Genomic DNA, 23,472 nt, shown 5'->3' with positions numbered 1-23,472 from the left:
TTTCACAAAGAATAGATAGACTAATAAAGATGACGATGCATTCGTGTGATTTCGCATCTCAATACACGTATGAACCATAGACATATATAGAAAACTATCACCACTGCCAATTTTGTTCGTTTACCATGGCTGAGCTAAGAAACCAAAACCTTGACCTGAACCTGACCAATTGACTAGAACACTTCCTTCCTCTCTTTGATCCTGTTCGTGATCAGAAGGAGAAAGCATTTGATCTACTTGAGCCCATTCTTCAGATTCTGCAAAAGCAGATTCGATATCTGAATCAGAGTCCGAAGGATGGACTGACCAAGTCCCTTGATATGATAAATTCGATTCTGATTCGGATAATCTTGAAAGTAACGATGCCGTGAGGGATATAGAGGTTGATGAAGCAGATGAAGAGATTGGATCGACAAAAGGAGTTGACATCCCGGTTGATGGCCAAGAGTCTTCCCCTTCCGATGGCGTGGATACAATAGATTCTGAAGCGTCAAACAGTACGTCTACTCCTGATTGATCATCTCCTAAAGTGTTGACTGATACATCCAAAGTTGGGAATATCAATTGTTCAGATTGTATCTGAGTTCTTGATACTGTTGGTTTAATGATGGGTGAACCCCATTGTTCGATCATTTCATTTCTTTCCTCCGAGGTCAAATCCAATTTTTGATCTTCATAAAGACACCACCATTGACCTTCCTCACTTGATCTCAGACTTTCACCCAATAAGAGTTTGACATCTGATATTGATCGATCGTTGAATATCAACCGAAGTATATCAGGTTGACCGTTTGAATCATGGACTACCTCAGATTCAGTCCTAGCTGATCCAGGATGATAATCCAATACACCCAATCCATCGAGTTTCGTTAAAAGAGGGATGATTCTTGTTGATGAATGGATTGAAAAAGCTTCGTGAATAGGTAGCAAACCTTGAGTGAGTCGAGCAAGTATTGATATTCCTATTGACGTATCATGATATGGTAATTGAGCCGTAGGTGAAAGCAAAGCTTCCAGTGAAGGCGAAAGAGGTAACGCCAATACAGTGATTTTACCTTCTGTCACTAAAGTTTCAGGTGTAAGAGGTAATTGAACAACCTCTTCTTCGCCGTTCTTCTTCTCAGTTGAACATGAGAGAGGGAAATAATGTTTGAGATCTTCGATGAAGGACGAGTCAATTGATTTACATGAAACTCTTCTTTTTTCTCTTCGATTGAATTTTTCTCTTGAATAAGGAGTATATCGACTTGCTCTTGGTAAAACGTATTTATGATTTCCATGTTTATTTTCATCATCTAAAAGAGAAGCGAAAGCTCTGAGTACGATTGGGATATTACCATGTAACATACTTTGAGCGGGGGCAGAAGCGAAAGTTCTCGCTTTTCCTAAACCTATATTTGCTTGGATGGCAGGTCCATTTCTCCATTTAGGTCTTGAACCTGAATTTTGAATATTCTGTCTAACAGGTCCATTCCGTGCGCTACGTATATATGATCCATTCGAAGTCGAGAAAGATGTGAATCCTCTAGCTGAAGTTTTAATTGGGATAGTGGCGTGATTTAATTGATGTGAGGGTGTTGATATAGAAGGGAATGATTGATTTATAACTTGATTTATAGCTTGTCTTGTCTTTTGCAGATTGTTGATGGTTCGTTTAGGAGCGGCTCTTGCTCCTCCAGATATGACTATAGCAGGTTTAGGTGAATAAACCATGACAGTAGCTATTTTACGAATGATTGTAGTCCACGATGTGGAAGTGAAGAGGGGTGGCATGATGAATCACCCCTCTTCCGTGTTGTGATGATATCTTTATAGCTTGATTTTAGTTGGGATTGTCTGATTGATTATACTGTGATGTGTGAGGACATGTTCCCCTACCCCGCTGTTCGGATTTTGGAATAGATGGTGAAGTGAAGAATGTAGAAAGACGGGCAATAGGACAGTAGTGATTTTATATTCCATATTCTACAACGCACAGACCTCTTATGGGGGCTGCCGAGTGGCGATTCAAGCGTTTTTGGCTTTTTGGGCCGCGTATAATCTCGGCGCACTGCAGCAATTCAATCGATCAATTCAGGAACGACACTCGGAATTATTTATTATTATTGACCAGAACCGGATGACGTGCAGAGTTGAAAGCGGAGGTGACCGCTTTTACCATTCAACTGCCTGATGATTCCAGCTCGAAGTTAGTTGCCTTCTGGTATTTACAAGGAAAGGAAAGGGTACAAATGATATTTTGCATAGGATCACTCAATCTCATTTCGACATGCGGGCATCACTTATAAGCTTGACAACGGGCTCAGCTTCATCCTCTTCTAAAAGGATAGCGGCTAGAAGTAGTTCGAGGCGCATAATCCATTTCTCTCAAGCAAGCTTTGTACCATACCGTAAACCGGTATCATCTTCCGTCTTAAATCAACGTGCAGCACCACTACAGACAATATGCCAACAGAGACAGAAACATACCGCTGCGTCGCCCTCGCCCCCGGAACACAAGGTACCAATAGATATGGCGTATGACTTGGTTCAGCCGAAAGATGTAACAGCGAAAGGACAAAGTCTAGTCATTTGTCATGGATTATTGTGAGTTATACCCGCCTTCTACCGTGAGCCCGACTAGAGGCTTAGAGGCTTAGAGGCTGAGATTGATCCAATAGTGGATCAAAACAGAACTGGAGATCTTTGGCGAAATTATTCGCTTCAAAACTTGGTATGCCAATATATACCCTTGTAAGTGAATTGTCATTTCGAATCATCTCGAAGGGAAGTTGCTTAATTTTTGAAAACGATATTTTGAGATAATAGGATTTGAGGAATCATGGTACTTCACCTCATGCGGAACCACATACATACTCAGCGATGGCAGAGGACATATCCTATTTCTTGAAGAAACACAATCTCACTTCTGGAGTGAATTTGATGGGACATAGTATGTAAGTCACCATTTCGTAGTTCTCGATTGATCGAATACCTGACCGAGTTGATGAGGTCGATCTTACAAATAAATTAGGGGAGGGAAATCAGTAATGGCTTTTGCGTTGAATGATAAATTGAACAAACCATTGAGATCATTGATCAGTGTAGACATGTCTCCTGCAATAGGAAAGATCTCAGCAGAATTCGCGTCGTATACGGAAAGTATGATGGAGATTGAAAAATCAAGGGTCAAGACAAAACATGAAGCAGATCAAATATTAGCTAAAATCGAACCTGTAAGTCCAGATTTGAATGAGATGAGCTTTCGGAAATACGTTTACGATTCTTTGAGCTGATTATGAAGGAAAAAATAGTCATTACCGACTAGACAATTTCTATTAACTAATACACGTCAAACCCACGGTGAAGATCCACATTTAGTTTTTAGAATACCTTTACCACTTTTATCTTCATCGATACCCGATATTGGTGATTTCCCTTATACGCCACCACCACCTATATCATCCACGTCTCCACAATGGAACGGTCCTACTTTATTCTTAAAAGGTTCTCAATCGAAATATATAAATAGGAAGAACATACCAGTGGCAGAAGCATTTTTCCCAAAGATGAAATTGGAAATATTGGAAACGGGTCATTGGGTTCATGCTGAAAAACCTAATGAAACTGTTGAATTGGTTAAAAAGTTTATCGAAAGTGTATAACAGGGATGATCAATAGATATCATAGATTTTGACGGAACTTTGTCAATGGTTTTTTGATAGTATATGCATTTTCAATATATATGGATATATTCAGCTTATTTTCTTATCGAGAAAGTACGAAAGACGAGTTGAATCGGTCGATGATGATGTATGCTTCATTTCATTTGGTTTGTAACATCGCATGGAGAGAAAGCCGAATTGCATTAGCAGTGTTCTTGCTGTATATGATGAAAATAGCGGGTTTAACGTTGATCAGCATGTGTATCACACTTGATGGAAAGCTGGATACGAAAAGAATGAGAAGAGCCGGTTTGGTAGAATTACTTACTTGAACAAAGAGGGTCAATCCTGCTAAAGCACAGTAATAGAATCCGCACTGAAGTGCGCAGATGCATAGGTTATGAGGATGGGTTTTATCTCGAGCGGGATCCAACTTCATGAATGGTTCCACAGAAAGCAAAATGGACAAGACTCCAATAACACCACAAACTACCTTGAATAATCGACCGGCTGTTGGATATTCACTGCAATGACACATTCAGACTGGTTAGTCACACCCCTCGTTCAGTCATATAGGCTATAAGCTTGTAATGGTGACTGTTGGTTGGTGACTGGGGACTAGCGACCTTTTGAAGCTCACCAGACGTAAGGTATCCCGGTATAATGGATGTAAACACCGATGAAAGCTACACTGCAAAGAAGTGCGGCTTGTACATTGCAGAACATACTATCAGCTGAATGACACCAATACATGTAGTTGAATCTGCTCACCGAACATCAGGTAAAAGTTGGATGAAAGCTCCACTGTATGAGTGTCACCTTCTTGCGGCATTGCTTCACTTGGCTTAACGGTATTCCCATTATCGATATGTGGTCCTGTTTCTAGCGAAGAGGTGCCTTCTCCTGTGTTCAGGTCCTCGTTATCCAAAGGTTGTAACATGGGGAAAGGTGTTCTTGATATCAGTGGCGAGGGTGGCAGAGGTATCCTAGAGGAAGTTATGTGTGCAGACAATCAAATACTATGGGACGAAGGGGTGAGTTTTCCGGATATCTACTCACGCAGCTGCTTGATCTTGTGGGTAGGAATGTCCGTTAGTAACCGGCATGATGAAACAAGTGACTGACTATGAGCTGATGTGAGTCAAGAGAAAACAAACTTTAGAGAAATTACAGTTCTTCCTCATAATTGTATACGTCATATATGCTGTGAGAACGTGAGATCAATATCAGTCAAAGATTGGGGGATTATGCCAATCTGAACTGATGCGAGTTGATCGGTCACACGCAACAGGGAACAGCATGATTAATGTGACGTTCGACGAGACTTGATTCTCGACAAAAATATTGAGACCCAGAAGGTATGACGTGATGTTCGAAGAGATGTCTCAGTGGTTGAGGGCGAATCATATGGCTTCAACACTTTGTTTACAGGATTCGAACGAGTCATGACATCCCAAAGAAAGACAGACACAGAGAGAGGGCACAGAGAGAGAGAAAGGGAGAGAGGGTGGGAGGGAGGGAGAGAGGGAGAGAGGGAGAGAGGGAGAGAGGGAGAGAGGGAGAGAGGGAGAGAGATAGAGTGGAGGGGGGAAGGGGGGGCGGGGGCAGAGAGAGAGAGTGAGATTGAGAGAGTGGAGGGGGGGGCGGAGAGGAGGGGGAAAGACAGAGGATGGGGAAGAGAGAGGACGGGGGGGAGAGAGAGGAACATAAGGGTGAGCAAACGCGATGAAAGGAAATCTGCTAACTGACATGTACTTCATAACAAAAGATCAGTCCAAAAAACTCATTCATTGCTATTACATATATACCTCACTCGCGGAGCGTTCGGTCTATTGAATAAATGAAGATGAACAGGGTATAAGAGAACGTCCAATCAAGGATTCGAAGTAGGAAAAGGATATAATTTATATTTGGGGTACTTGATGAAGAAAAGAATAGTCCAAAGCAATACAGGGGATATAGTTTTAAGAGGAGTGGACGGAGGAGTTTACTCGTCACAGTAAGGGAGGTAGGTGTAAGCGAGAGCCTAATACAATCAATGCTAGTCATCAACACCTACTCTGGTTTACCTGGGAACACGATGAGACTCACGTTGTACAAAGTCTCATTGTATTGAGGGTACGTGTATGATTCTGTATCTACACAGAGAACTTCACCGACGTAAATGTTATCGCATGATTCGTCAATTTGGGGATTGTTTGACCAGAGAGTTTCGTTTGAGATACCGTATGTTTGCTGAATGTAATCACAGGTGCTGCCAAACCGGTCATCCGATCAACATCGAATCCTTTCTTTTCTTATGCTTCCGACCAGAATCAGGATTAGGGATGAAGAATGGAAGACTCACTCGTCTGCTACAACAGTGTATACTTTTGTACAATCATGTTCTTCGATACCGAGACAAACCACTTGGCCAGGTTGAAGGTTATCACAATTTTCATCAATGGTAGCGTCGTTCACAAGGGCGAGTTGATATGTTGATACACCGTATTTTCGAGCTGGCGGGAATTGTTAGTGCACTATCCTCCGTTGGAAAATGCCAAGACAATCGTTACGATCTTCCTAAAAAGGGCCTTTATACTCACAAATGGAATCGCAAGAGTCACCTGAAACAACAGTAGCGTTACGCGTACATCCGTCAATAGCAAGTACGGCTGTTTTAGTATATATAAGTGTTTGGGTGATATATGGATCAGTTCGTTATTATTAGGTGGCGAGACGAAGGATGAAAAAGAAAGGAAGGTGTTTTCATCAGCCAACGTATCCCTTGCATTGTGCTCGAATGGAGAAGGGTATACTCACATGAAATAAGAGGAAGAAGAGCAAGAGCGAAAGCAGCGAACATTTTTTCTTATTTTGTTTCTTTGTTATATCCAAGTAAATAAGATCTAATAATTGGAATAAGTCGAGTGATGTTGATCCTTCGAGTGTTTGATTAGTTTGCGATTGAAGTTGAAGTTGGTAGTGACCGTGTTGATGTAAAGAATGTTGATTGATCAAAGTCGTTCGTTGTCGTGGCGAGAGTGTCGAATCGATATCGTCTGAAAAAATGTGTATGCAAGTTAGTTAGTAAATAGAAAGCTAGATGTATAGATGGAATGAAAAAGTAATGTTGTAAGATCAAGAGTCAAAAGTGAATGAATGAGATGGGGGGAGGGAGGGGGATAGAAGGGATGGAAGGGGGGTGGGAGGTGGGTGGTTTAATTGGGAGTATTATTGGTTACAACTGACAAGACAAAACAACAAAAAAACACGAATGAAAACGCACGGATCCCCATCCCTTAAAGAAATCAAGCACGGTCCTCCCCCCTACATGAATTACCTGAATGAGTAATTCTATGTATCAGAAATCAATAAACCAAACAACGCGGTGCCTTTTACTGGTTTATTTCTTTTTGGGTGCTTGTCGGTTGGTTTCATGTCATTTTTCCTTTATTTTAATATGTGGCGTGGCTTTGCATCGTCTTCTTCCTTTTCATTCCGTGGACCCTTTCAACTGTTACAGACTACAAACGCCAAGAAAATGAACTCGTGCAAGTAACACGAGTGGAGCAAGGATACCCAGAAGAGGAATGTTGACCACATGATACAAAGACCTGTCCAAGCAAATATCACTGCTTGGCCCGTTGGCGTCAAGCTAGTCCGTTTGAAATTCCGAAATTAGAAAACACACTCGGGATGTCTGAGCTGGGACATTACGCTCCAACGTGAATCAAATATATGCATAAACATGTATTTTCAAAACAAGAAGACAAGTGTCTGTATTCAGCAGTCAAGAAAGTGAATAATGGGTGTTAACGTAAATCAAGCAAGGCAAATATAATAGCGTGTGTGTTCAGATATACGTATGACGCAAATCAATGAGTGATGATGATTGGATTTTGACATGAGAACGTACACAGCAGAACAATCAAGAAAGGATATAAGGTCACTTTCGACCGGATGAAGATGGACTGTAATTTTGTGAGGAAAAGGTCATATTTCCAACAGTAGTGACCTATATTCCGAAACAAGTTACATGACATTACATCAGCGTCGAAAACGGTATAATGGGTATCATAACACTCACAATCTCGACATCGTCATCTTCTCCATCATCTTCTTCTCTCCATTGTCTTGCATTTCTTCTCATTTCTTCCATAGTCCTCTCCAAAGATTCTTCGGTAAAACTACCACCGTTCCCTTCTATCTCTCTTTGGTTGATACCTGAATTGATCCAAGCTGGATCCGAAACATGAGCGAAATGACATGCGTCACCTAGACTACATCTTCCAAGTTGGTAATGTCTACATGGCTTAGTTCGCCATGGTCTGGGCCTTTCAACCAATGATACACTCTCGGGAACCACCCTGGTATGCAAGAAAGCACATGAAGATCCGTTGTGACAACCTGAAGATGAGTTAAAGAACTTGCATGGTAGCGTTTGATGTTTGGGATGTTTCTTGGCTGAAAATGATAGGATGTCGCCTGAGTCACTTCCAGAAGATGATTGGTCGGGGGACGGAGGAGTGAGGAAATGCATGCTAATGAGAGTAACACTTCAGCTAAGGCCTTGGCCAAGTCATGACAAGCTCCCAGCTGACTCACTAAGTACATTCCGCACCGTGAGGGCAGAATCCTTCCGCAAAGAATTTACATGGCCTGGCTACAATGAATCACAGTTGTCAGCTATGGCGATCTCGGCGACAGAGGTTTCATACGAGCGACAAAGAAGGAATTACTTACTCCTAAAGTAGTTTTTGGCTGTTCTCCTCCTCACATCTTCACCATACTTAGCTTTGACCTCGGCTGATCTCAAAGCATTCTTCATAGCGGCATCCTGCACCGCCCAACCTGCAGGTGTCCACATGACTCCCAAGCCACCTGGAATAAGGGGAACTGAGGGGTCTTGGTGTCCGGGTAGTGGTGACATTGGCATGCCCCAAGGATAACTCGTAGAATTAAAACCACTTCCATTGCCGTTATACGTCGATGGAGGTGAAGGAAGTGGTTGAAATAGATCATTCGAGTACATATGAGATAAGTTAGATTTTGGTAACATGGAATCATCCCCTTGTGAGTTTAAAGCATCTTCCAATTCTTGCATCTTCCTTCTTTGAACGACAGGGTCAAATGGTGATGCTGGGTCTGACTCTGTACCGAACATTGATATAGCAGATACTGGTGGCATGAGGTGTCTGGCAGATGTTGGAGTTTGGTTTTCTTGTAGAGTAGCTAAATTCGAGGAGAGTTCGTGGGATGGTAAAGAAACATCCTGGGGATACCCTAATTTTCGAAGACTTGGTGGTGGACCTTTAGCCCACAGATTGATCTTTGGAGGAGCGGTGGCAGTAGGCTCCATGGGTATTGCTACTGGCTCTTTGGGTCGTGCTGGAGGAGAACTCGCTTTGGTATCATATCGAGGAGCAGAGAGTGTGGACTGATTGACCAGACCCCCTTCTTGATCGACTAACAAGGGCTCCTTGAGAAAAGGAGGAGCGAAAGCAGAAAGTCCTGTCTCGATCTTTTTCAATGCTTGAGGATCAAATTTGACAGATGGGACGAGCATAGCTTTGGGTAAAGCTCTTGTCCATGCCGAGAGAGAACTACTAAGAGAAGCAGACTTGCGATGAGTGAGTCGCTTTGTTTTCTTCTGTTCTTCTGAGTTCTCTGCGTTTGCCGGCTTCGATTCAGGTTCGGCTTTGGCGTCCTCAGTAAGGAGACCGGAAGGGAGCTTCTCGTCACTGATTACATGGCATGTAAGCTTATACTTGTCAGAGCAATGATAGCTTGAGCTAGACTCACTGAATGAAGGAGCAATAATCTCCATACGGACACCGACCTTCAGCGTAGTCTTTGCAAGGTACAGCTAGTCGATAGAATTGGGTTAGTACTAGAATCGTTATGTGTGAATGGGTATTAGCTTACTCTTCCATTTCTCTCTGCTTTTTCCCATTGCACCTTTCCCACCTCCGCTCATGAGAAATACTTGTCCGACTACTTCTTCACAGTTTTCATTTTTCACCAAGACCTTTTCTCCAGGCATGACATCCCCCAGATCCATATTATCACTTATCTTGAGTGTTTTGGAGGGTTGCTCGGAGAGAGTCATTTGAGCTTGTGCAAAAGTACCTGAAGTAGGATCTGGTTGAGTAGGACTCAACATCAGGTAGCCTGAAGCAGTAGCTGGAGTTGCTGAAGTTGGTACGATTGCAGATAGATTGTGAACAAATCGACATGGTCGAGAAGTACAAGTCAATCCAGGTGTATGATAGAATTTACACAATATGACTGAACAACCAAAAGCTCTATTAGCATATTATTTTTGCTATTTTGCTGATCAATCAAGAAGAATAGACTATACTCAGGACTCACTCTCTTTCTTTCCATTGCTAGCAGCAGTATCAGGTACAGCGGTAACTTGGGCACTTTCCAATCCTCCTCTGATCACTTGAGCGTCCGGACTTTTCATGCCTGTTCCAATGGGACTCTTCAAGCCTGTACCCGCACTTGTTAATCCCGGTGTGATGGGTACGACACCTTTCCCACCTTCTTTGATGATGGCTATACTCAACCCTCTGGCTTTTGCAACTACAGTAGCTGTACCTATAGTAGTTGTTGGAGAGTTTAAACAGCTGTTCAAGCTAGCAGCGCTTCTCATAGCTTGTGAGATTGAAGGTCCTGCGCTTGTGGGAGGAGAAGTGATTGTTGGTGGTGACATCCAACCTGATTTTGTTGAAGGTATGATACCAGCAGACCAAATTGATCTAAATGCACCACCTTTAGATAAAGATGGAGCGATTGAGATTCCTCTTGCAGCAGCTGTACTAGCGAATCTCGAAGGTGAGGTATTAGTGTTGGTAATAGGGGAAGAAGGTGAAATCCCTTGAAACGAGATTGGTCTTCGTTTAGGGATATGGGTACTTTGATTTTGGTTCTGATTCTGATCTTGCGATTGGGTATCTGATATATCAGGTGAATCGATTAATTCTTCCGTATTGTTGGTATCTTGACTCGTACTCTGTCTTTGTGGAATCTTATATAATGGTGATTTCAATCCTCCTTCATGACTACCTTGGAAAGAAGAGGATTTGATTGAAATTGGTCTCGAGATGGTTCTATTATCAGTGCTGGTATTGGTATTGACTGAAAATGAAACTCTTCTTTGATCTCTCTTTTCATTATCTTGTACGATCGGATCATCAATAGATGATATACTAAGTCTCTTGGAACTGGGATAAGGATATTTCGTATTCACAATTTCGTCCTCCTGGTCTTCATCATGGACTTGCACACTGCTTGTATTTAGGTCATTCGTAGAAGTGTTCCTTGGTATATTAGTCGATTCAGACGAACGGGATCTATGAGCTAAGAATGAAGGTGGAGTAGGTAAGATCAATTTGAAGGTGGGTGAAGAAGGCGGTGGAGTATGAGGTGAAGATGGTGTATGTGCTGGTGAAGGTGATGATGACATCTTTACAGTCTTTGACTCTGATATATACTAATGCGAAAAGGACGGCTTCTACTATATATCATTCAAGATGTCAATGAAATAGAGATGAGAACAGAGGAGACATGAGAGATCTACTCACTATAAATACGTATAGGGTGTGAGCAGAAGTAAGCTGAGGGGAATCCAGTCAACTTCTGAAGGAGAAGAATTAGGATCCAAAGAAGGTGATGTCGAATCGCCCAATCCACGAGGATACGTGAGAAATCGAGAATCAGAAGCAAGATAGATTGTTCAATGATGTTCGTGGGTAAGTCGTGTCAGTACCCTGTTGTGTGTGGTCGTGGTTGTGGTTGTGTGTGTAGGGTGGTAGGGTAGGATAGGGTAGAGGGCAATTGCTAATGACGATGAGGCTGACGATGATCTCAAGCTGATCAAGTCGATTGATTAAATACTTGCGGAGGTATGGTTTGGTGAATTCCTGACTCGAACTAGATATACGAATTATCGAATGGTTCACTAGATATATACCATATGTGTGAAGAAAACACGATGGAATGAATATAAGATGATCATCAATGAGGAAGAGATAAAAGATGAATCAGTCAAGTGATAGTCAAGATAAAAGTTTTTCCCATACTTCTTGGCTCATCAGTCTGGCTCAAAAGGGTTTAAGGAAGGAATTGTCGTAGCATTGTATGTATAATATAGCATGGTTTTCCTCATCTCATTAGCGAATTAAGGTTGATTGTTCCACCCATACACTCAGTCTCAAGCCAATCAAGCTCCTCGTTTCTTTTTTACTGAACTGATCCGAAATAATCTTTTTGTTCTCCATGATGTATGGAAGGGTTCCTCGAATCGCAGAGGGTGCATGAGGGGCTCTACTTCGAGAAATCGGACAAGGCTAGAAAATGCGAGTAGAACAATGAGGAGAACAATAAAGAGACAACAATAAAAAAAGGAATTCTCAACTCATTCGAGATTTCTTTTATTGTTCTCTCCTCCACTTTCAATCGTTCCTGAATCTGAGATTTTCCTTTCTTATACCGTCCTCATTATGATCTTGTCACAATTGGATGGACAATTGCATACATGCCCTGCACTCGATCACTTGGTCACGATGTTGGTCGTGCACAGATGTCAGAGGGTTCACCTCATTGGTAAAGTCACTCGCATCGTAGAATGAAACTCTATGATAATTGCTGCATTTATAATCGAACATCCCGGATACAGATAGGTTTAACAGATGACATCTCTACAAATAGGCTTTAATCTCTCATCGGACTAGCCATTCTTCCCATCACTTCTTCACCTCTGACCCAATCTCTGATTCCACCACTGACAGGAGCTTCTGTCGTACCTGATTTCCCTCCTTCTTTGGCTTTTGTAGGTGGTATCGAAGTCGGATTTGAAACAGGATGATCTGTCGTTGATTCAACCTGAGACGTATCGTGTGATTTTGACGCAGTAGGTATTGGTGTCGACTTTTCCGAATGAGTGATAGCTGCGTTTTCAGATGAATTTATTTGATCTTGATGTATTTCATGGTTAGGATCGTCATTGTTAATCTGACCTGTAGAATTCGATTGTGAATTTGTTGGATCTGAAGGAGAATATTCGGAAGTTGAAGTAGAAGTTGAAGTTGTATAAGCTTGTTCTTCAGATAAATCATTATGTATGCTACTTTTCTCCATTCTCTGTCTTTCGATCTCTGCTTCTAAACGATGTTTTTCTTCTTCTTCAGCTGCATACGCTAATAACCTGTCACCGTATTTTTGCATTTCTTCCAAAGATATCCTTAGACGAAAATCATTTAACAGCAAAAATTGGAGTTCTAATGAATTCAATTCGGTTGGAGGTAGTCCGCCCACTTTTGCATATCTCGAATTGGTGTAAAAAACATCTGGTGAGTTCTCAAGTTCATCAGCCGTCATATCTCAAGCCAAAAAGATAAATGTTAAAATGATCTACTCACCCGAGAAGAATTTACTGGCTACAGTCACTCCAGCTATGACCAAACGATGTACGTTGTAACTATCTATTGCGAAACTTTTCCCTTTTCCACCGTTACTTTTATCATTACCACCTGATACACCTGCTATGATAGCATTCACACCACCTACACCTTGTGGAGTACCTAGTCTTGTCATCCTATCGAAATAAACTAACAAACCCAAGAAGACTTCGTTTGTAGTCGGACAGTATTTCAAGATACGTAAGAGATATGCTTCGATTGATATTGATGGTATATGCCTTGCGTGAAATGCTAATAATGATGAAGGATGTGACAACGATAATTTTGATGCTGTAAATAAAGGAAATTCATTTGAATCTGATACTGATGTTGAGGTAGATATTGTCGAAGAAGAAGGTATGTCATCTTTAGAAAGTTGAGAAGAGGTTTGTTGATTGTGCGATTTTGGTTGATCGAATAACGCTGTTGTGGGTGATGAAGATGGTTGAGATGATAATGATGATTGATGTAACGATGATGTACGTGAATGAGATCTTGATCTTGATCCCGAATGTGATCCTGAATGGGAAACATGAGATGTATCTCCACTTTCATCTTCTTGTAAAGGCGTTTCACCATCTTCACCTATATCCGTATCATGATCATGTCTTAACGAATCATTTGACGTAGCTATATGTTGTAATAATTCAGCTAAGAGACGTAATAGATGTTGAGTAGGATAAGTGGCTATGTCTAAATGTGGAGTTTGGTAATCTAATTCTGACCCTTCTTCCGTTTTTGTCTCTGTTTTTGTTTTCGATTTTGATTTCTTGGTAGAAGATGAAGCAGGAGAAAATGCCGATGTTGTGGGAATGGTTGATCGTTCTAGATTACTTGATTCAGTTGCATCTGCACGCGTAGAGGAAGATTGTCGTCTACTAAAGGAAGATGGATCCTGGCTGCTTTGTTGAGCATGTGAATCACTAGGTCGACGTTGGGGTAGATGACTATGTGATCGACTTGGTCCAGCCTCATTTTCAGTTGAGCCGTTCATGATGTATCTAATCAGTTACGTCTTTGAGGGGTCCTGGAGCTTAACTCTTTACGCATGTTCTCCTTGATGGCAGATTTCAGAGTCTGACTTGAAATACTAAGGTTGACTGACTTGTTGGTATGTGTTGAGAAGCTCTGGTGATGACGCCAGACGTGGTATGAGGGGCAAGTGGGATACACGTGCTGTTGTTGCTATTGTTGATGATAAAGGAAGGGACAGGTGACTGACAGAGACAAAAGGCCTAAAGGAATGGAATGAGATCCAACGTTGCTATAACTGTCGCTGTCACTGTTGGATCTTGCTAGTAGTGTATGTTCTGCACCTACCCTTGATAAAGTAGGATTCCCGGAATGACTGCCTGCGATACTTGCTGGATATGTGAGCGTCGGTGATGAGTGTGTTCACTGTATGAACATGGAGATCAGCATGGAAAGAATCAGGTGGCAGTGAGCGGATAAACGTGCATGATTAATTATCATTTATCATTCTGTTTCCTGAAGAATCAGGGTAAAAAAGAGATCACTCCAGAGTTGGGAGTCAGTTTGATGACGTGTGGCACTCAAAACGATAAAACAACAATTGCAATAACAACATATCATACCAATTGATTTAGATGATATTGCATAGAATCTTTAATTATTGTCATGATGATGATGATGATGAACTAGCTATGGAGACTTGACACGCCATACTGCAAACATATTACCTTTTGGTAATTGTTTCCTTTGTTCTTCTACGAAACCCCATTTTGATGCTATATCAGAGATGGATTTTATTGATCTCAGACCTAGGAGAGGTGATTTAGATTTTATATATTCTCTATCGAACTGATCATTGTCATGTGTGGGGTCTCATTAGCTGCACTACCACTAAATGAATGATGAAGGGATATGGAGGGTTAAGGTAGGTAGGTTGGCGGAATATATTCTCGACGTACCTTCTCATCTTGGTCAGATTTATAACTTCCATCATCATTCAACCAAGGTCCATAGGCTACTATCCAGCCTTTTGAAGGGTTCAATATCTTTGGATCCAATGTAGATCTAGGTGATAAACTCTTGAAAACTTTTTCCGAATAATCAATAGGACAACAATGTATTAGATTTACTACACACCCAAAATAGTAATAAAAAGGTATAATCAGCTTTCATCTCATCATTCACTCTGATCCCAATAAAAACCCGATCAGGTTTAATATGATAGCGACACAAAAGTGGAAGTAAGTAATAATCAGAATAATATAATAATACTCACTCATGATGAATCCACTGAATTGTTTGGCTACTCCATGTCTGACAGCAATGTAAATCTCATCCCAATGACGTTGATTTGAGATGTCAACTATCCTAGGTTCATGTAAATTGTTTAATCTCACATTTTCTTTCTCCAATCTGTCACCTGCTATTCTATTATCATTCCGATCACGAATCGCAAACACACGACACAGAAATCAAAGTAAGCTTCCTCTATAATTTTCTTTAACGATGAACATATGCAGGCCAATGGATATATACACCGAACTTGACATGATCTACGCTCAATGATGATTGATACTCACTCTTGTTCAATTTCATTCCTTACAGTACCCCACCAACGCACATTCTCCCATTTCTTGGCAAAAGCTTCTATATGTTTATATGATCCAGAACCAAGTTCCATAATATGACCATTATCGATCCCATCTAAAAGAGGTGAAAGAGCTTCTATTATAGGTTCGACATTCCTCTCTACCGCGCCTACAATGTGCTCGACAATATCCGAGTCAGTTGATTATGACGACAGCTCATTTATAGATATACACGATACTACATAACATACCTTCTTGCGTTATGATTGAAGGGTATGACATGCTATTCAGTATAGGGTGTATAGAAATGAGAAAATCCGTATGCAAGTTTATAGTGTTTTTCTTCTTAATTGGACTCATCAAACAGGACGCCTGAAAGTGGAGGTGAAACAAAGTGAAGACCAAACCCATCTTCGGGCAATTAGAGGTAAATCGGGATATGTGGTCTTACTGTACGATTAATAGGAAATTCCATAGCATATATATCGATACAAAAATAGATTGAATTAGACTATAAAATAAAGGTGAAACTATCTTCCATCCACGATATACATCCAATATAAGGAGTCTACCTGATATAGCACTCTACGTAGAAGACCAATAACAATCATCTGATTTTTCATTCGAATTCACTGAAGATTGTTAAGCTATTTACGAATAGAATCGTAACTGCAACGGAAGGCCTCATCAGCGAAAACTCTACATTCACTCATGCAACGATAAAAACTCACTTTGGTGGAATTTCAGCTAAACCTTCTTGTTCATCAGGATCTATCGCACTACTATAATCTGTATGTTGATAAACTGATTGTCTATTTTCACTATTGCCACCTGCACTTCCTCTTCTTTCATCTTCGTTTGTATTTGAATTTGGTGAGCCGATAAATTCTTGTTGTTGACCGGATGAACCAGAGGCGATTCCACCGTATCCTGCTGACATCCTGTTGTTATACCTTTCAGAAGCTGCTTCACGTTGTTTAGCCATTGCTGCAGTTGACATGTTGTTGTTTTGTCCATATCCCTGTCCGTCGTACTGTTGTTGAGGTGGACTGTGTTGACCATATGCTGCTGCGCCTGCACCTGCACCGATACCTGCACCTGTGGCAGCAGCAACACCGTAACCACCTTCTAGACCTGATCCATAAGGATTGTAACCGCCATGTGTATAGTCTCTGGCATCAGGCATTGCCATGGTTGGTGCATGAGCGTAGGGGTCGTAGTCTTCTCCTCCTCCAGCCGATGACCCATATGTGTAAGGATCGACCCTGGGTGATGTGGAACCTGCACCAGCTGCAAGTACACCTGCACCAGCACCAGCACCTACACCCGCTGCACCAACATTAGGTACAGATGGAGCGATAAGATCAATAGGATCGTTGACTGAATGTCTGGCAGCTCGAGATGGATCAAACTATGACAAATTCAAATACCAATTAGTTTAGATGCTCTCAACAAGATTATATACACTCACAGTCTTCTCATCAAATGCCTGATCATTATTTCTCCTTTTCCTGAAACAAAAGAACCATAACAAAGTAGCTAAGATGGCGAGACCCGCAATACCACCAATAACACCTCCGACAATAGCTCCGGTGTCTGCGAATAAGAATAGAACGCTTTAGCTCATGAGTGGATGGACTAATCAATCAAGCCAGACCGACTTACTTGAACCACCACTTTTCTTCGAGCCACTAGTCGAACTACCGGTTCTGACAGCGGTTGAAGTTACATGTGTTGAACCATTTTGATCTGTTACGGTGACGTATCTAGTAGCCCATCGTGAATGTCAGTTACATTTGGCCTACAACAATGTGAAATGACTCACACAACACTTGTAGATTGACTAGTATCAGTCGACGCAATACTTGCGCTCGCACTATCCTGAGAAGCAGAAGCACTTTGACCAGCCGATGAAGTGGAAGCCACAGCTGAACTTGCTCCTGGTGAAGGGGTGGCACTTGCACTTGCTGATGGTGACTGTACAGCTGAAGTCGATATGGAGGAAGATGAAGGTATCACTGAAGACGAGGCTGTATCACTCGATGAAACGACTGCTGAGGAAGAAACGGTAGATGAACTTGGTACGATTGAAGAAGCTATAATAGATGATGATTGTACTCTTGAAGCTGAAGCAGAAGCTGATTGAACAGCAGAAGCTAAAGCAGATGATAATTGTTGCGATAGAGATACAGCTTGGGATTCTTCCGCTCCTCCCAAACTAGATGTAGCTGATGCTGAAGCTGAAGGTTGAATCGAGATTCCAGTACCGGTAGAAGAAGATGACATGATTATTAAATTGTTAGCTATGTTCTTTCTTTTCGGGTCTCGGTCGATTCCTTTGTCCTTATGTCAAGCCGATTTTGTGTTTGTGTGAATAGATCAGAAGGATGAAGGGAAAGGATAGGATAGGATAGTCGAAGAATACTGGTGAGATGATAACAAGACCAAAAAATAGATTTCCTCTGATTTCACTTCGTATGGGAAATAACAAAGCGGAAATCTCAATCACTTATCACAGCTGTAAGGTCACTTTGACTTTGATTTCTTTCTTAGGTTTATGTGACAAAATAAACGATGAACCCCAGAAACATACCCTGATCTAGACGACTGCCTCTACCCTACACAGTAAAGAATGAGAACAGGAGTGATATATATGTACTTACCGTCTGCCATTTTCTCTTATGGTCTTCTCTTGCTTATGGCTTTCTATCAGGAGAAGATAGAAAGACGATTTATGCACAAACTGTTCGGTTCGAGTGTAACATAGAGATGGATAAAGCTGATAAAGTTTGTTGTATTATAGATAATAATAATTAAAAGTGATCAGGTGTTTATTTTCAGTTTGAGTTCCAGCTTTCCCCTCTCAAAACACGCGCTGCCCTACGTAACAAACAATAACGCAAACTTAAATGGGACACTCAAATAACATACACTTGAAATAACATAATAACAAGGAAAAAGCTGTGATTCCTGATAAAGCCGACTAAACCCCTGAATATTCCACCTTTTGTAATAATCATCAACAAGCATAAAGAAAGATTAAATTTGCAGTCAGCTTCTGATTTCGGCATAATATTACTGCTAATCGCTCGTAATTTCATATCCCAGGTCATCCAAAGTGATCCAGAGCACACGATAATCAATTCATGGCAGTGTCATCTCCACATGTCTCTTATTCATCGCATGACGCTTTGCACAGCTTCAAATCCCATCATCTGCATTTCCACCGGACCGAAAACCGTAAATTACGTTTCGGATTTTGGTTCATCCCGAAAGGGTAAAGATGTCGGCTTTTGAACTTCGTTGGCATTTGTATGTATCTGTATCTGAAAGGGACTCTTGTGAGGGAGATGAACAGAATCATCTTGTCGAATGGCAAAAGTTGACATGCTACAGTCTAAATAACATATTTATGATAGAAATGATAGAAATGCTTTAGTGGTTCTTTTCACCGACAACGCACAAAAAAATGACGTGATCCAATCTCCTCTGTTCATCTTGTCGATATAGGGATATCTCTCTCTGCTGTCCTAATAAGGTAGTCCTCCATCTGCTTTCCTTCTTTTCTCTTCTCTCCAATAGTCATTCTCATTCGTCATGGGTGGACCCCGTTTCATTCCCATTCCCGGCTGATGTTCATTGAACTGACCTTGACCTTGTGGTCTCATTGGAAGAGGTCTAGCGTTCATACCCATTGCCATACCACCTGACCCAGACAGCTTGAAAGGGGCCGTGGGGATTGCACCTCCACCACCACCAACGGACGGAGTAAGTTTGAATGGTGCAGCTGGTAACCCATGTCTACCACCTAGGTTTTGACTCTGGTACGAAGGTGGAGGTCTTTGATACGAGTTCGGTTGATTCGAAGGCGGTCTTCCATACACATTACTACTAATATTATTGTTAAATCCCCCAAGTCCAGATCCAGATTGCTGACCACCGGTCAAACCAGATTGATGTGCCGCAGCCATCGATGGTCCTACGTATGGATTTCCATTTGGGATATGATGTTGCTGGTATCCCATCTGAGGTTGAGGTTGGAAGCCAGCCTGCGCTTGAAGATTGGGATAACCATTGAAACCTTGTTGTTGCTGTTGCTGAAAAGGTTGTGGTTGCCCTCTCGGCCCCAGGGGTGGTCCACCAAACGTGGGAGGTCTAGACTGAGTAGTTGCTTGAGCGTAGGACTGTTGGTGGGGTGGTCTAACAGGGACTCGGTTCGGAACTGCTGCTGCTGCAACTGGTTCTTGCTTTTGACGAGTTGTCATTTCATGTGAAGAATCCACATTGATAGTCATTCTACACAACACAACACAGTAAGTTAGTTCAGGAGAAATGATGAGATAATTACAATTTCTCAACACTCACTTCTTAGGATCGGCAGGTAGAGGAGAAGTCCAGAACCAAGGATGATCCAATGCATCGTGGGCCGTCAATCGTTTCTTCGGATCCAGCGATAGGAGTTTGACCATCAACTGAGCTCCTCCACGGTCCATCCTGATAACGCTCATCCGTTAGCGGTCGCATTTTCATACGGCATGAAATATTTGACTTACCCCCATTTCTGCGAAGATTCAAGGATAAACATGTCCGTTGGAGTTTTTTCCCATGGATGTCCTTCAGCTTCGGGGAAACCAGGTAATCTTTCCCACCCAGGGAAAGTATCTTTATTCAACGGTCCACATCGAGAAAAGATTTGGTAAAGTTGATCTCGGTCACTATCACCAGCTAAAATGGGATGACGGAAATACATTTCTCCTAGAACACATCCCAATGACCACATGTCGACAGAAGGTCCATAGTGTGTATCACCAAGTAACAATTCAGGAGCTCGATACCATCGTGTCACCACCATATTGGTGTACTCATTCGCAAGGTGAGGCGGCATCGCTGCATCATGAGTCCATGTTCGTGCAAGTCCAAAATCAGCAATCATGATTAAGCCGTGTTTGTCGACCAGAATATTCGCAGTCTTTATATCTCGATGAATGAAATTGTTCTAGAATGATAGATCGTATAAGCATACGACATGAGGGCTAGAGCCATGATGACTCACTGCATGGATATAAGCCATTCCCTGGAGTATTTGCTTCATGAGTAGTTTGGCTGTCGAATGTGACATCTTGAAATCCTTGTTTGCTAGCAAACCACACAAGTCATGATCCATATAAGGAAATACCATGAAAACCTCTCCTCGAGTACTCCGGTCACCGGGATTTTCTGAGTGATGGATGGCTCATGAGCAAAGCCCTTCGATGACCTTGAATATTAACTCACTTCGCTCGACCACCATGTTTAAGATGGGCACCACATTGGGATGGCTTAGACTTTTCAAAATTTTGATCTCCCGTACGGTTGTTACCGATACCTGAGTACCATCTGATCAGTTTGCGTTGAGATAGGCATCCCCTACCAAAAGCAGAAAGAACACTTACTCCATCACGTGGGTTGTGTGTGATCAATTTCTTCAGAGCGATGACCCTTTTGGTTGCTATTTCCACACCTTTGGTCACAACACTGCATCATTATGTCAGCATGAGCCATGAGCTGTTGCGCATCCAGACATACCCGAATGTTCCTTCACCCAACTTAGCACCCAGGTCATACGCAGCCAACGTGGTTGTACCCTCGAACGTCTTTTTCAACTTTTTTAATTCTTCTTCCGCTGTCATCGTTCTGAACCGTTGGGTACTGACATCATAGGGATTGAGATCTTTCTTTGGATTGAGATCTTTCTTGGCTATTGGCGTAGAAACTCTCGTGGGTGGATCCAGTAAGTTCCTATTTGGCGCGTCAGGTATAGGCCTAGGTGCATAAGGATTCGAATGTTCTTCTATCTTGGGCGGCGGTTGAGATTTGGGAGGGGAAGACGCTGGTGCTGGTGGTGGTGGCGTCGGAGGTGGAGCGTATTCTGTTACTACTGCTGATGGCGGCGGCGGTGGAGTGTCCGGCGGCGGAGGAGGTGGCGGTGTGAGTACCCCAGCAGGCAAATCATTCGGTGGTGGTGGCATCGCTGCTGAAGGAGGTAAAGGTGGTGCCTCGATAGGTGGGGGAGATGTGCGACGTGTTGGTCGTTTCAGTATTCGGATAGGAGCAGATCGTTGACTATCATTTTGGGAATCGTCATCGTCGGATGGAGGTTGAGGTGGAGGTGATGGGGGAGGGGGTGGTAGATGTGGTGATGACCGTTCTTTTTTTGAGTATCCATTACTGATAAATTCCTTGACTTTTTCCTCTTTTTTGTGTTCACTGTTTTCGGAACGATCGCTCTTATTCCTGCGAGGATCTTCTTCTCTATCACGCTCGTATCCTTTCCTCTTTGGTGGGAAGGCCTTTTCGTGCTTCATTGGAGGTGACTTTGTAGATCCTGTGTACCTGTCTTCGCCCTTCACGATCCCTCTTTCTTTCAGTATTTGATCCCTATTGGAGTTGTACTGTCCCCAACTTGAAGTATATTCCGTATCTTCTTGATCCCTCGCACGATAATCCGTTCTTGGACCTCTGCCTCTGTCTTCTCTTTCGTGATCACGTCTAAACCTATCCCCTCTTCCATAATCGTATGGTCTATAATTATCATCCCTACCTCTATAATCGTCGTAGCGATGATTTGGAGCAGGGGATCTTCTACGTTCGTATCCAGTTGATGCATGTATCGGGGGCGGTGACTGCGATGGAGATCTATGTGACCTATGACTTGTGACAGGTGGTGGATCATATATCCTTTCTCTACTTTTTTCCTTATGTGATTTATCAATGTCAATCTCGTCAAATCCACGATTCGAATGTGATTTTGGTTCTGTGACTGGAACAGTGGATTTTGCAATAGGTGATTTAGATCTTATTTCACTTGGTTTAGGTGGTAATCCATAAACAGTTCTTTCCTTTCGTGGATCCTTTTCCTTTTCGTTGTCCTTTCCGACAAACAAAGATGATGATCTATTGATTTTTTCAGGTGATTTAGGATGGTATGAAGATGAGGAAGAGGATGTTGTATGATTTCGTTTTGTAGGAGAAGCGGAAAGTCGTTGTCTCGATGGACCAGGATTATCTAATGGATTTATCCAAGTTTTCGTTGGTCTGGGAGGACGTATTAATCTTGGTGGAGGAGGAGGATGGTGTTGATGAGAGTGATTACGATTGAACGAATTAGATCTTCTTGGGTAATCATCTTCTTCTGATAATTCACCATCTTCATGTTCAGCTTGACGTCGATCATATTTCAATGATGAAGATGGCATGATGTCAACTAGTCCTTTCCTATGAGCAAAATGGTGAGAACAACGTGAGGTGTTCGATGGTGTAGTGATTTTAAAATACGAAAAAAGTTGTATTATATTCCTCGTTGTGATATCATATTTGAAAGACGAACTGTTATTTCGTCAACCCCCTTCTATCTTAACCTATGACCTTGATGTGTCGTTATTGTCTAAGATGGAATCCTGTCGAATGAAAGTTCCTGAAGGGAATATGTAGGTGGTGAGAGGAAGCAAAAAAAGGTTCAGACAAGGACGATAAAGAGACGAAAATAGGGAGAAGTCGAAGTAAGGTTCGCAAGCGGATAATTTACGAATTACATCAAAAGGATGATGAACGCGAGAAATGTTAAGGACACAAAGGGGTGGTGGATCATCGCTTAAATGGGGGGACCAAACCAGGAGATACAGAATGGTGAGACACTCTTATCATCTGAACCCACCGCAGACGTTTGGCGATGAAGGATGCATTGGAAGAGCGGGTTTCGACCAGCACGACGGGATATAGGCGTGAGCACATGACCGAATGATGCCTGAATCAATGCTTTACAAGCACAATACAGTCGGTCTG

The 23,472-nt window shown here is 42.1% G+C and overlaps 8 protein-coding genes across 8 annotated transcripts; 1 reads left to right on the top strand and 7 right to left on the bottom strand.

Annotated features, from left to right (window-relative positions):
* Positions 1-120: 120 nt before the first annotated feature.
* Positions 121-1,773, bottom strand: IL334_002442 (uncharacterized protein; the record flags this gene model as incomplete). Its single annotated transcript, XM_062934188.1, has 1 exon — positions 121-1,773. The coding sequence occupies one exon, from the start codon at positions 1,771-1,773 to the stop codon at positions 121-123; it is 1,653 nt and encodes a 550-aa protein (XP_062790239.1).
* Positions 1,774-2,269: 496 nt separating this feature from the next.
* IL334_002441 (uncharacterized protein) lies at positions 2,270-3,644 on the top strand (the record flags this gene model as incomplete). Its single annotated transcript, XM_062934187.1, has 5 exons — positions 2,270-2,586; positions 2,661-2,733; positions 2,809-2,936; positions 3,014-3,215; positions 3,294-3,644. 5 exons carry the CDS (start codon positions 2,270-2,272, stop codon positions 3,642-3,644), a joined length of 1,071 nt encoding a protein of 356 aa, XP_062790238.1.
* A 1,987-nt stretch (positions 3,645-5,631) lies between these two features.
* Positions 5,632-6,489, bottom strand: IL334_002440 (uncharacterized protein; the record flags this gene model as incomplete). Its single annotated transcript, XM_062934186.1, has 5 exons — positions 5,632-5,670; positions 5,736-5,898; positions 5,992-6,142; positions 6,230-6,298; positions 6,447-6,489. 5 exons carry the CDS (start codon positions 6,487-6,489, stop codon positions 5,632-5,634), a joined length of 465 nt encoding a protein of 154 aa, XP_062790237.1.
* A 1,083-nt stretch (positions 6,490-7,572) lies between these two features.
* IL334_002439 (uncharacterized protein) lies at positions 7,573-11,097 on the bottom strand (the record flags this gene model as incomplete). The annotated part of the gene is made up of 7 exons (XM_062934185.1): positions 7,573-7,641; positions 7,714-8,167; positions 8,232-8,289; positions 8,370-9,367; positions 9,429-9,492; positions 9,552-9,914; positions 9,999-11,097. 7 exons carry the CDS (start codon positions 11,095-11,097, stop codon positions 7,573-7,575), a joined length of 3,105 nt encoding a protein of 1,034 aa, XP_062790236.1.
* A 1,247-nt stretch (positions 11,098-12,344) lies between these two features.
* Positions 12,345-14,084, bottom strand: IL334_002438 (uncharacterized protein; the record flags this gene model as incomplete). The annotated part of the gene is made up of 2 exons (XM_062934184.1): positions 12,345-12,979; positions 13,052-14,084. 2 exons carry the CDS (start codon positions 14,082-14,084, stop codon positions 12,345-12,347), a joined length of 1,668 nt encoding a protein of 555 aa, XP_062790235.1.
* A 668-nt stretch (positions 14,085-14,752) lies between these two features.
* Positions 14,753-15,933, bottom strand: IL334_002437 (uncharacterized protein; the record flags this gene model as incomplete). The annotated part of the gene is made up of 5 exons (XM_062934183.1): positions 14,753-14,911; positions 15,022-15,191; positions 15,339-15,490; positions 15,643-15,820; positions 15,903-15,933. 5 exons carry the CDS (start codon positions 15,931-15,933, stop codon positions 14,753-14,755), a joined length of 690 nt encoding a protein of 229 aa, XP_062790234.1.
* Positions 15,934-16,378: 445 nt separating this feature from the next.
* On the bottom strand, positions 16,379-17,937 carry IL334_002436 (uncharacterized protein; the record flags this gene model as incomplete). The annotated part of the gene is made up of 5 exons (XM_062934182.1): positions 16,379-16,941; positions 16,987-17,062; positions 17,123-17,247; positions 17,317-17,417; positions 17,477-17,937. The coding sequence occupies 5 exons, from the start codon at positions 17,935-17,937 to the stop codon at positions 16,379-16,381; spliced, it is 1,326 nt and encodes a 441-aa protein (XP_062790233.1).
* Positions 17,938-19,181: 1,244 nt separating this feature from the next.
* IL334_002435 (uncharacterized protein) lies at positions 19,182-22,886 on the bottom strand (the record flags this gene model as incomplete). Its single annotated transcript, XM_062934181.1, has 7 exons — positions 19,182-19,947; positions 20,017-20,145; positions 20,205-20,647; positions 20,705-20,868; positions 20,926-21,016; positions 21,084-21,165; positions 21,217-22,886. 7 exons carry the CDS (start codon positions 22,884-22,886, stop codon positions 19,182-19,184), a joined length of 3,345 nt encoding a protein of 1,114 aa, XP_062790232.1.
* Positions 22,887-23,472: the final 586 nt, after the last annotated feature.

This window comes from Kwoniella shivajii, chromosome 3 (genome assembly GCF_035658355.1).
Source record: "Kwoniella shivajii chromosome 3, complete sequence".
Lineage (NCBI taxonomy): Eukaryota > Fungi > Basidiomycota > Tremellomycetes > Tremellales > Cryptococcaceae > Kwoniella > Kwoniella shivajii.
Note: the sequence above shows the minus strand (reverse complement) of the source record. Positions and strands in the feature narration are given on the sequence as shown.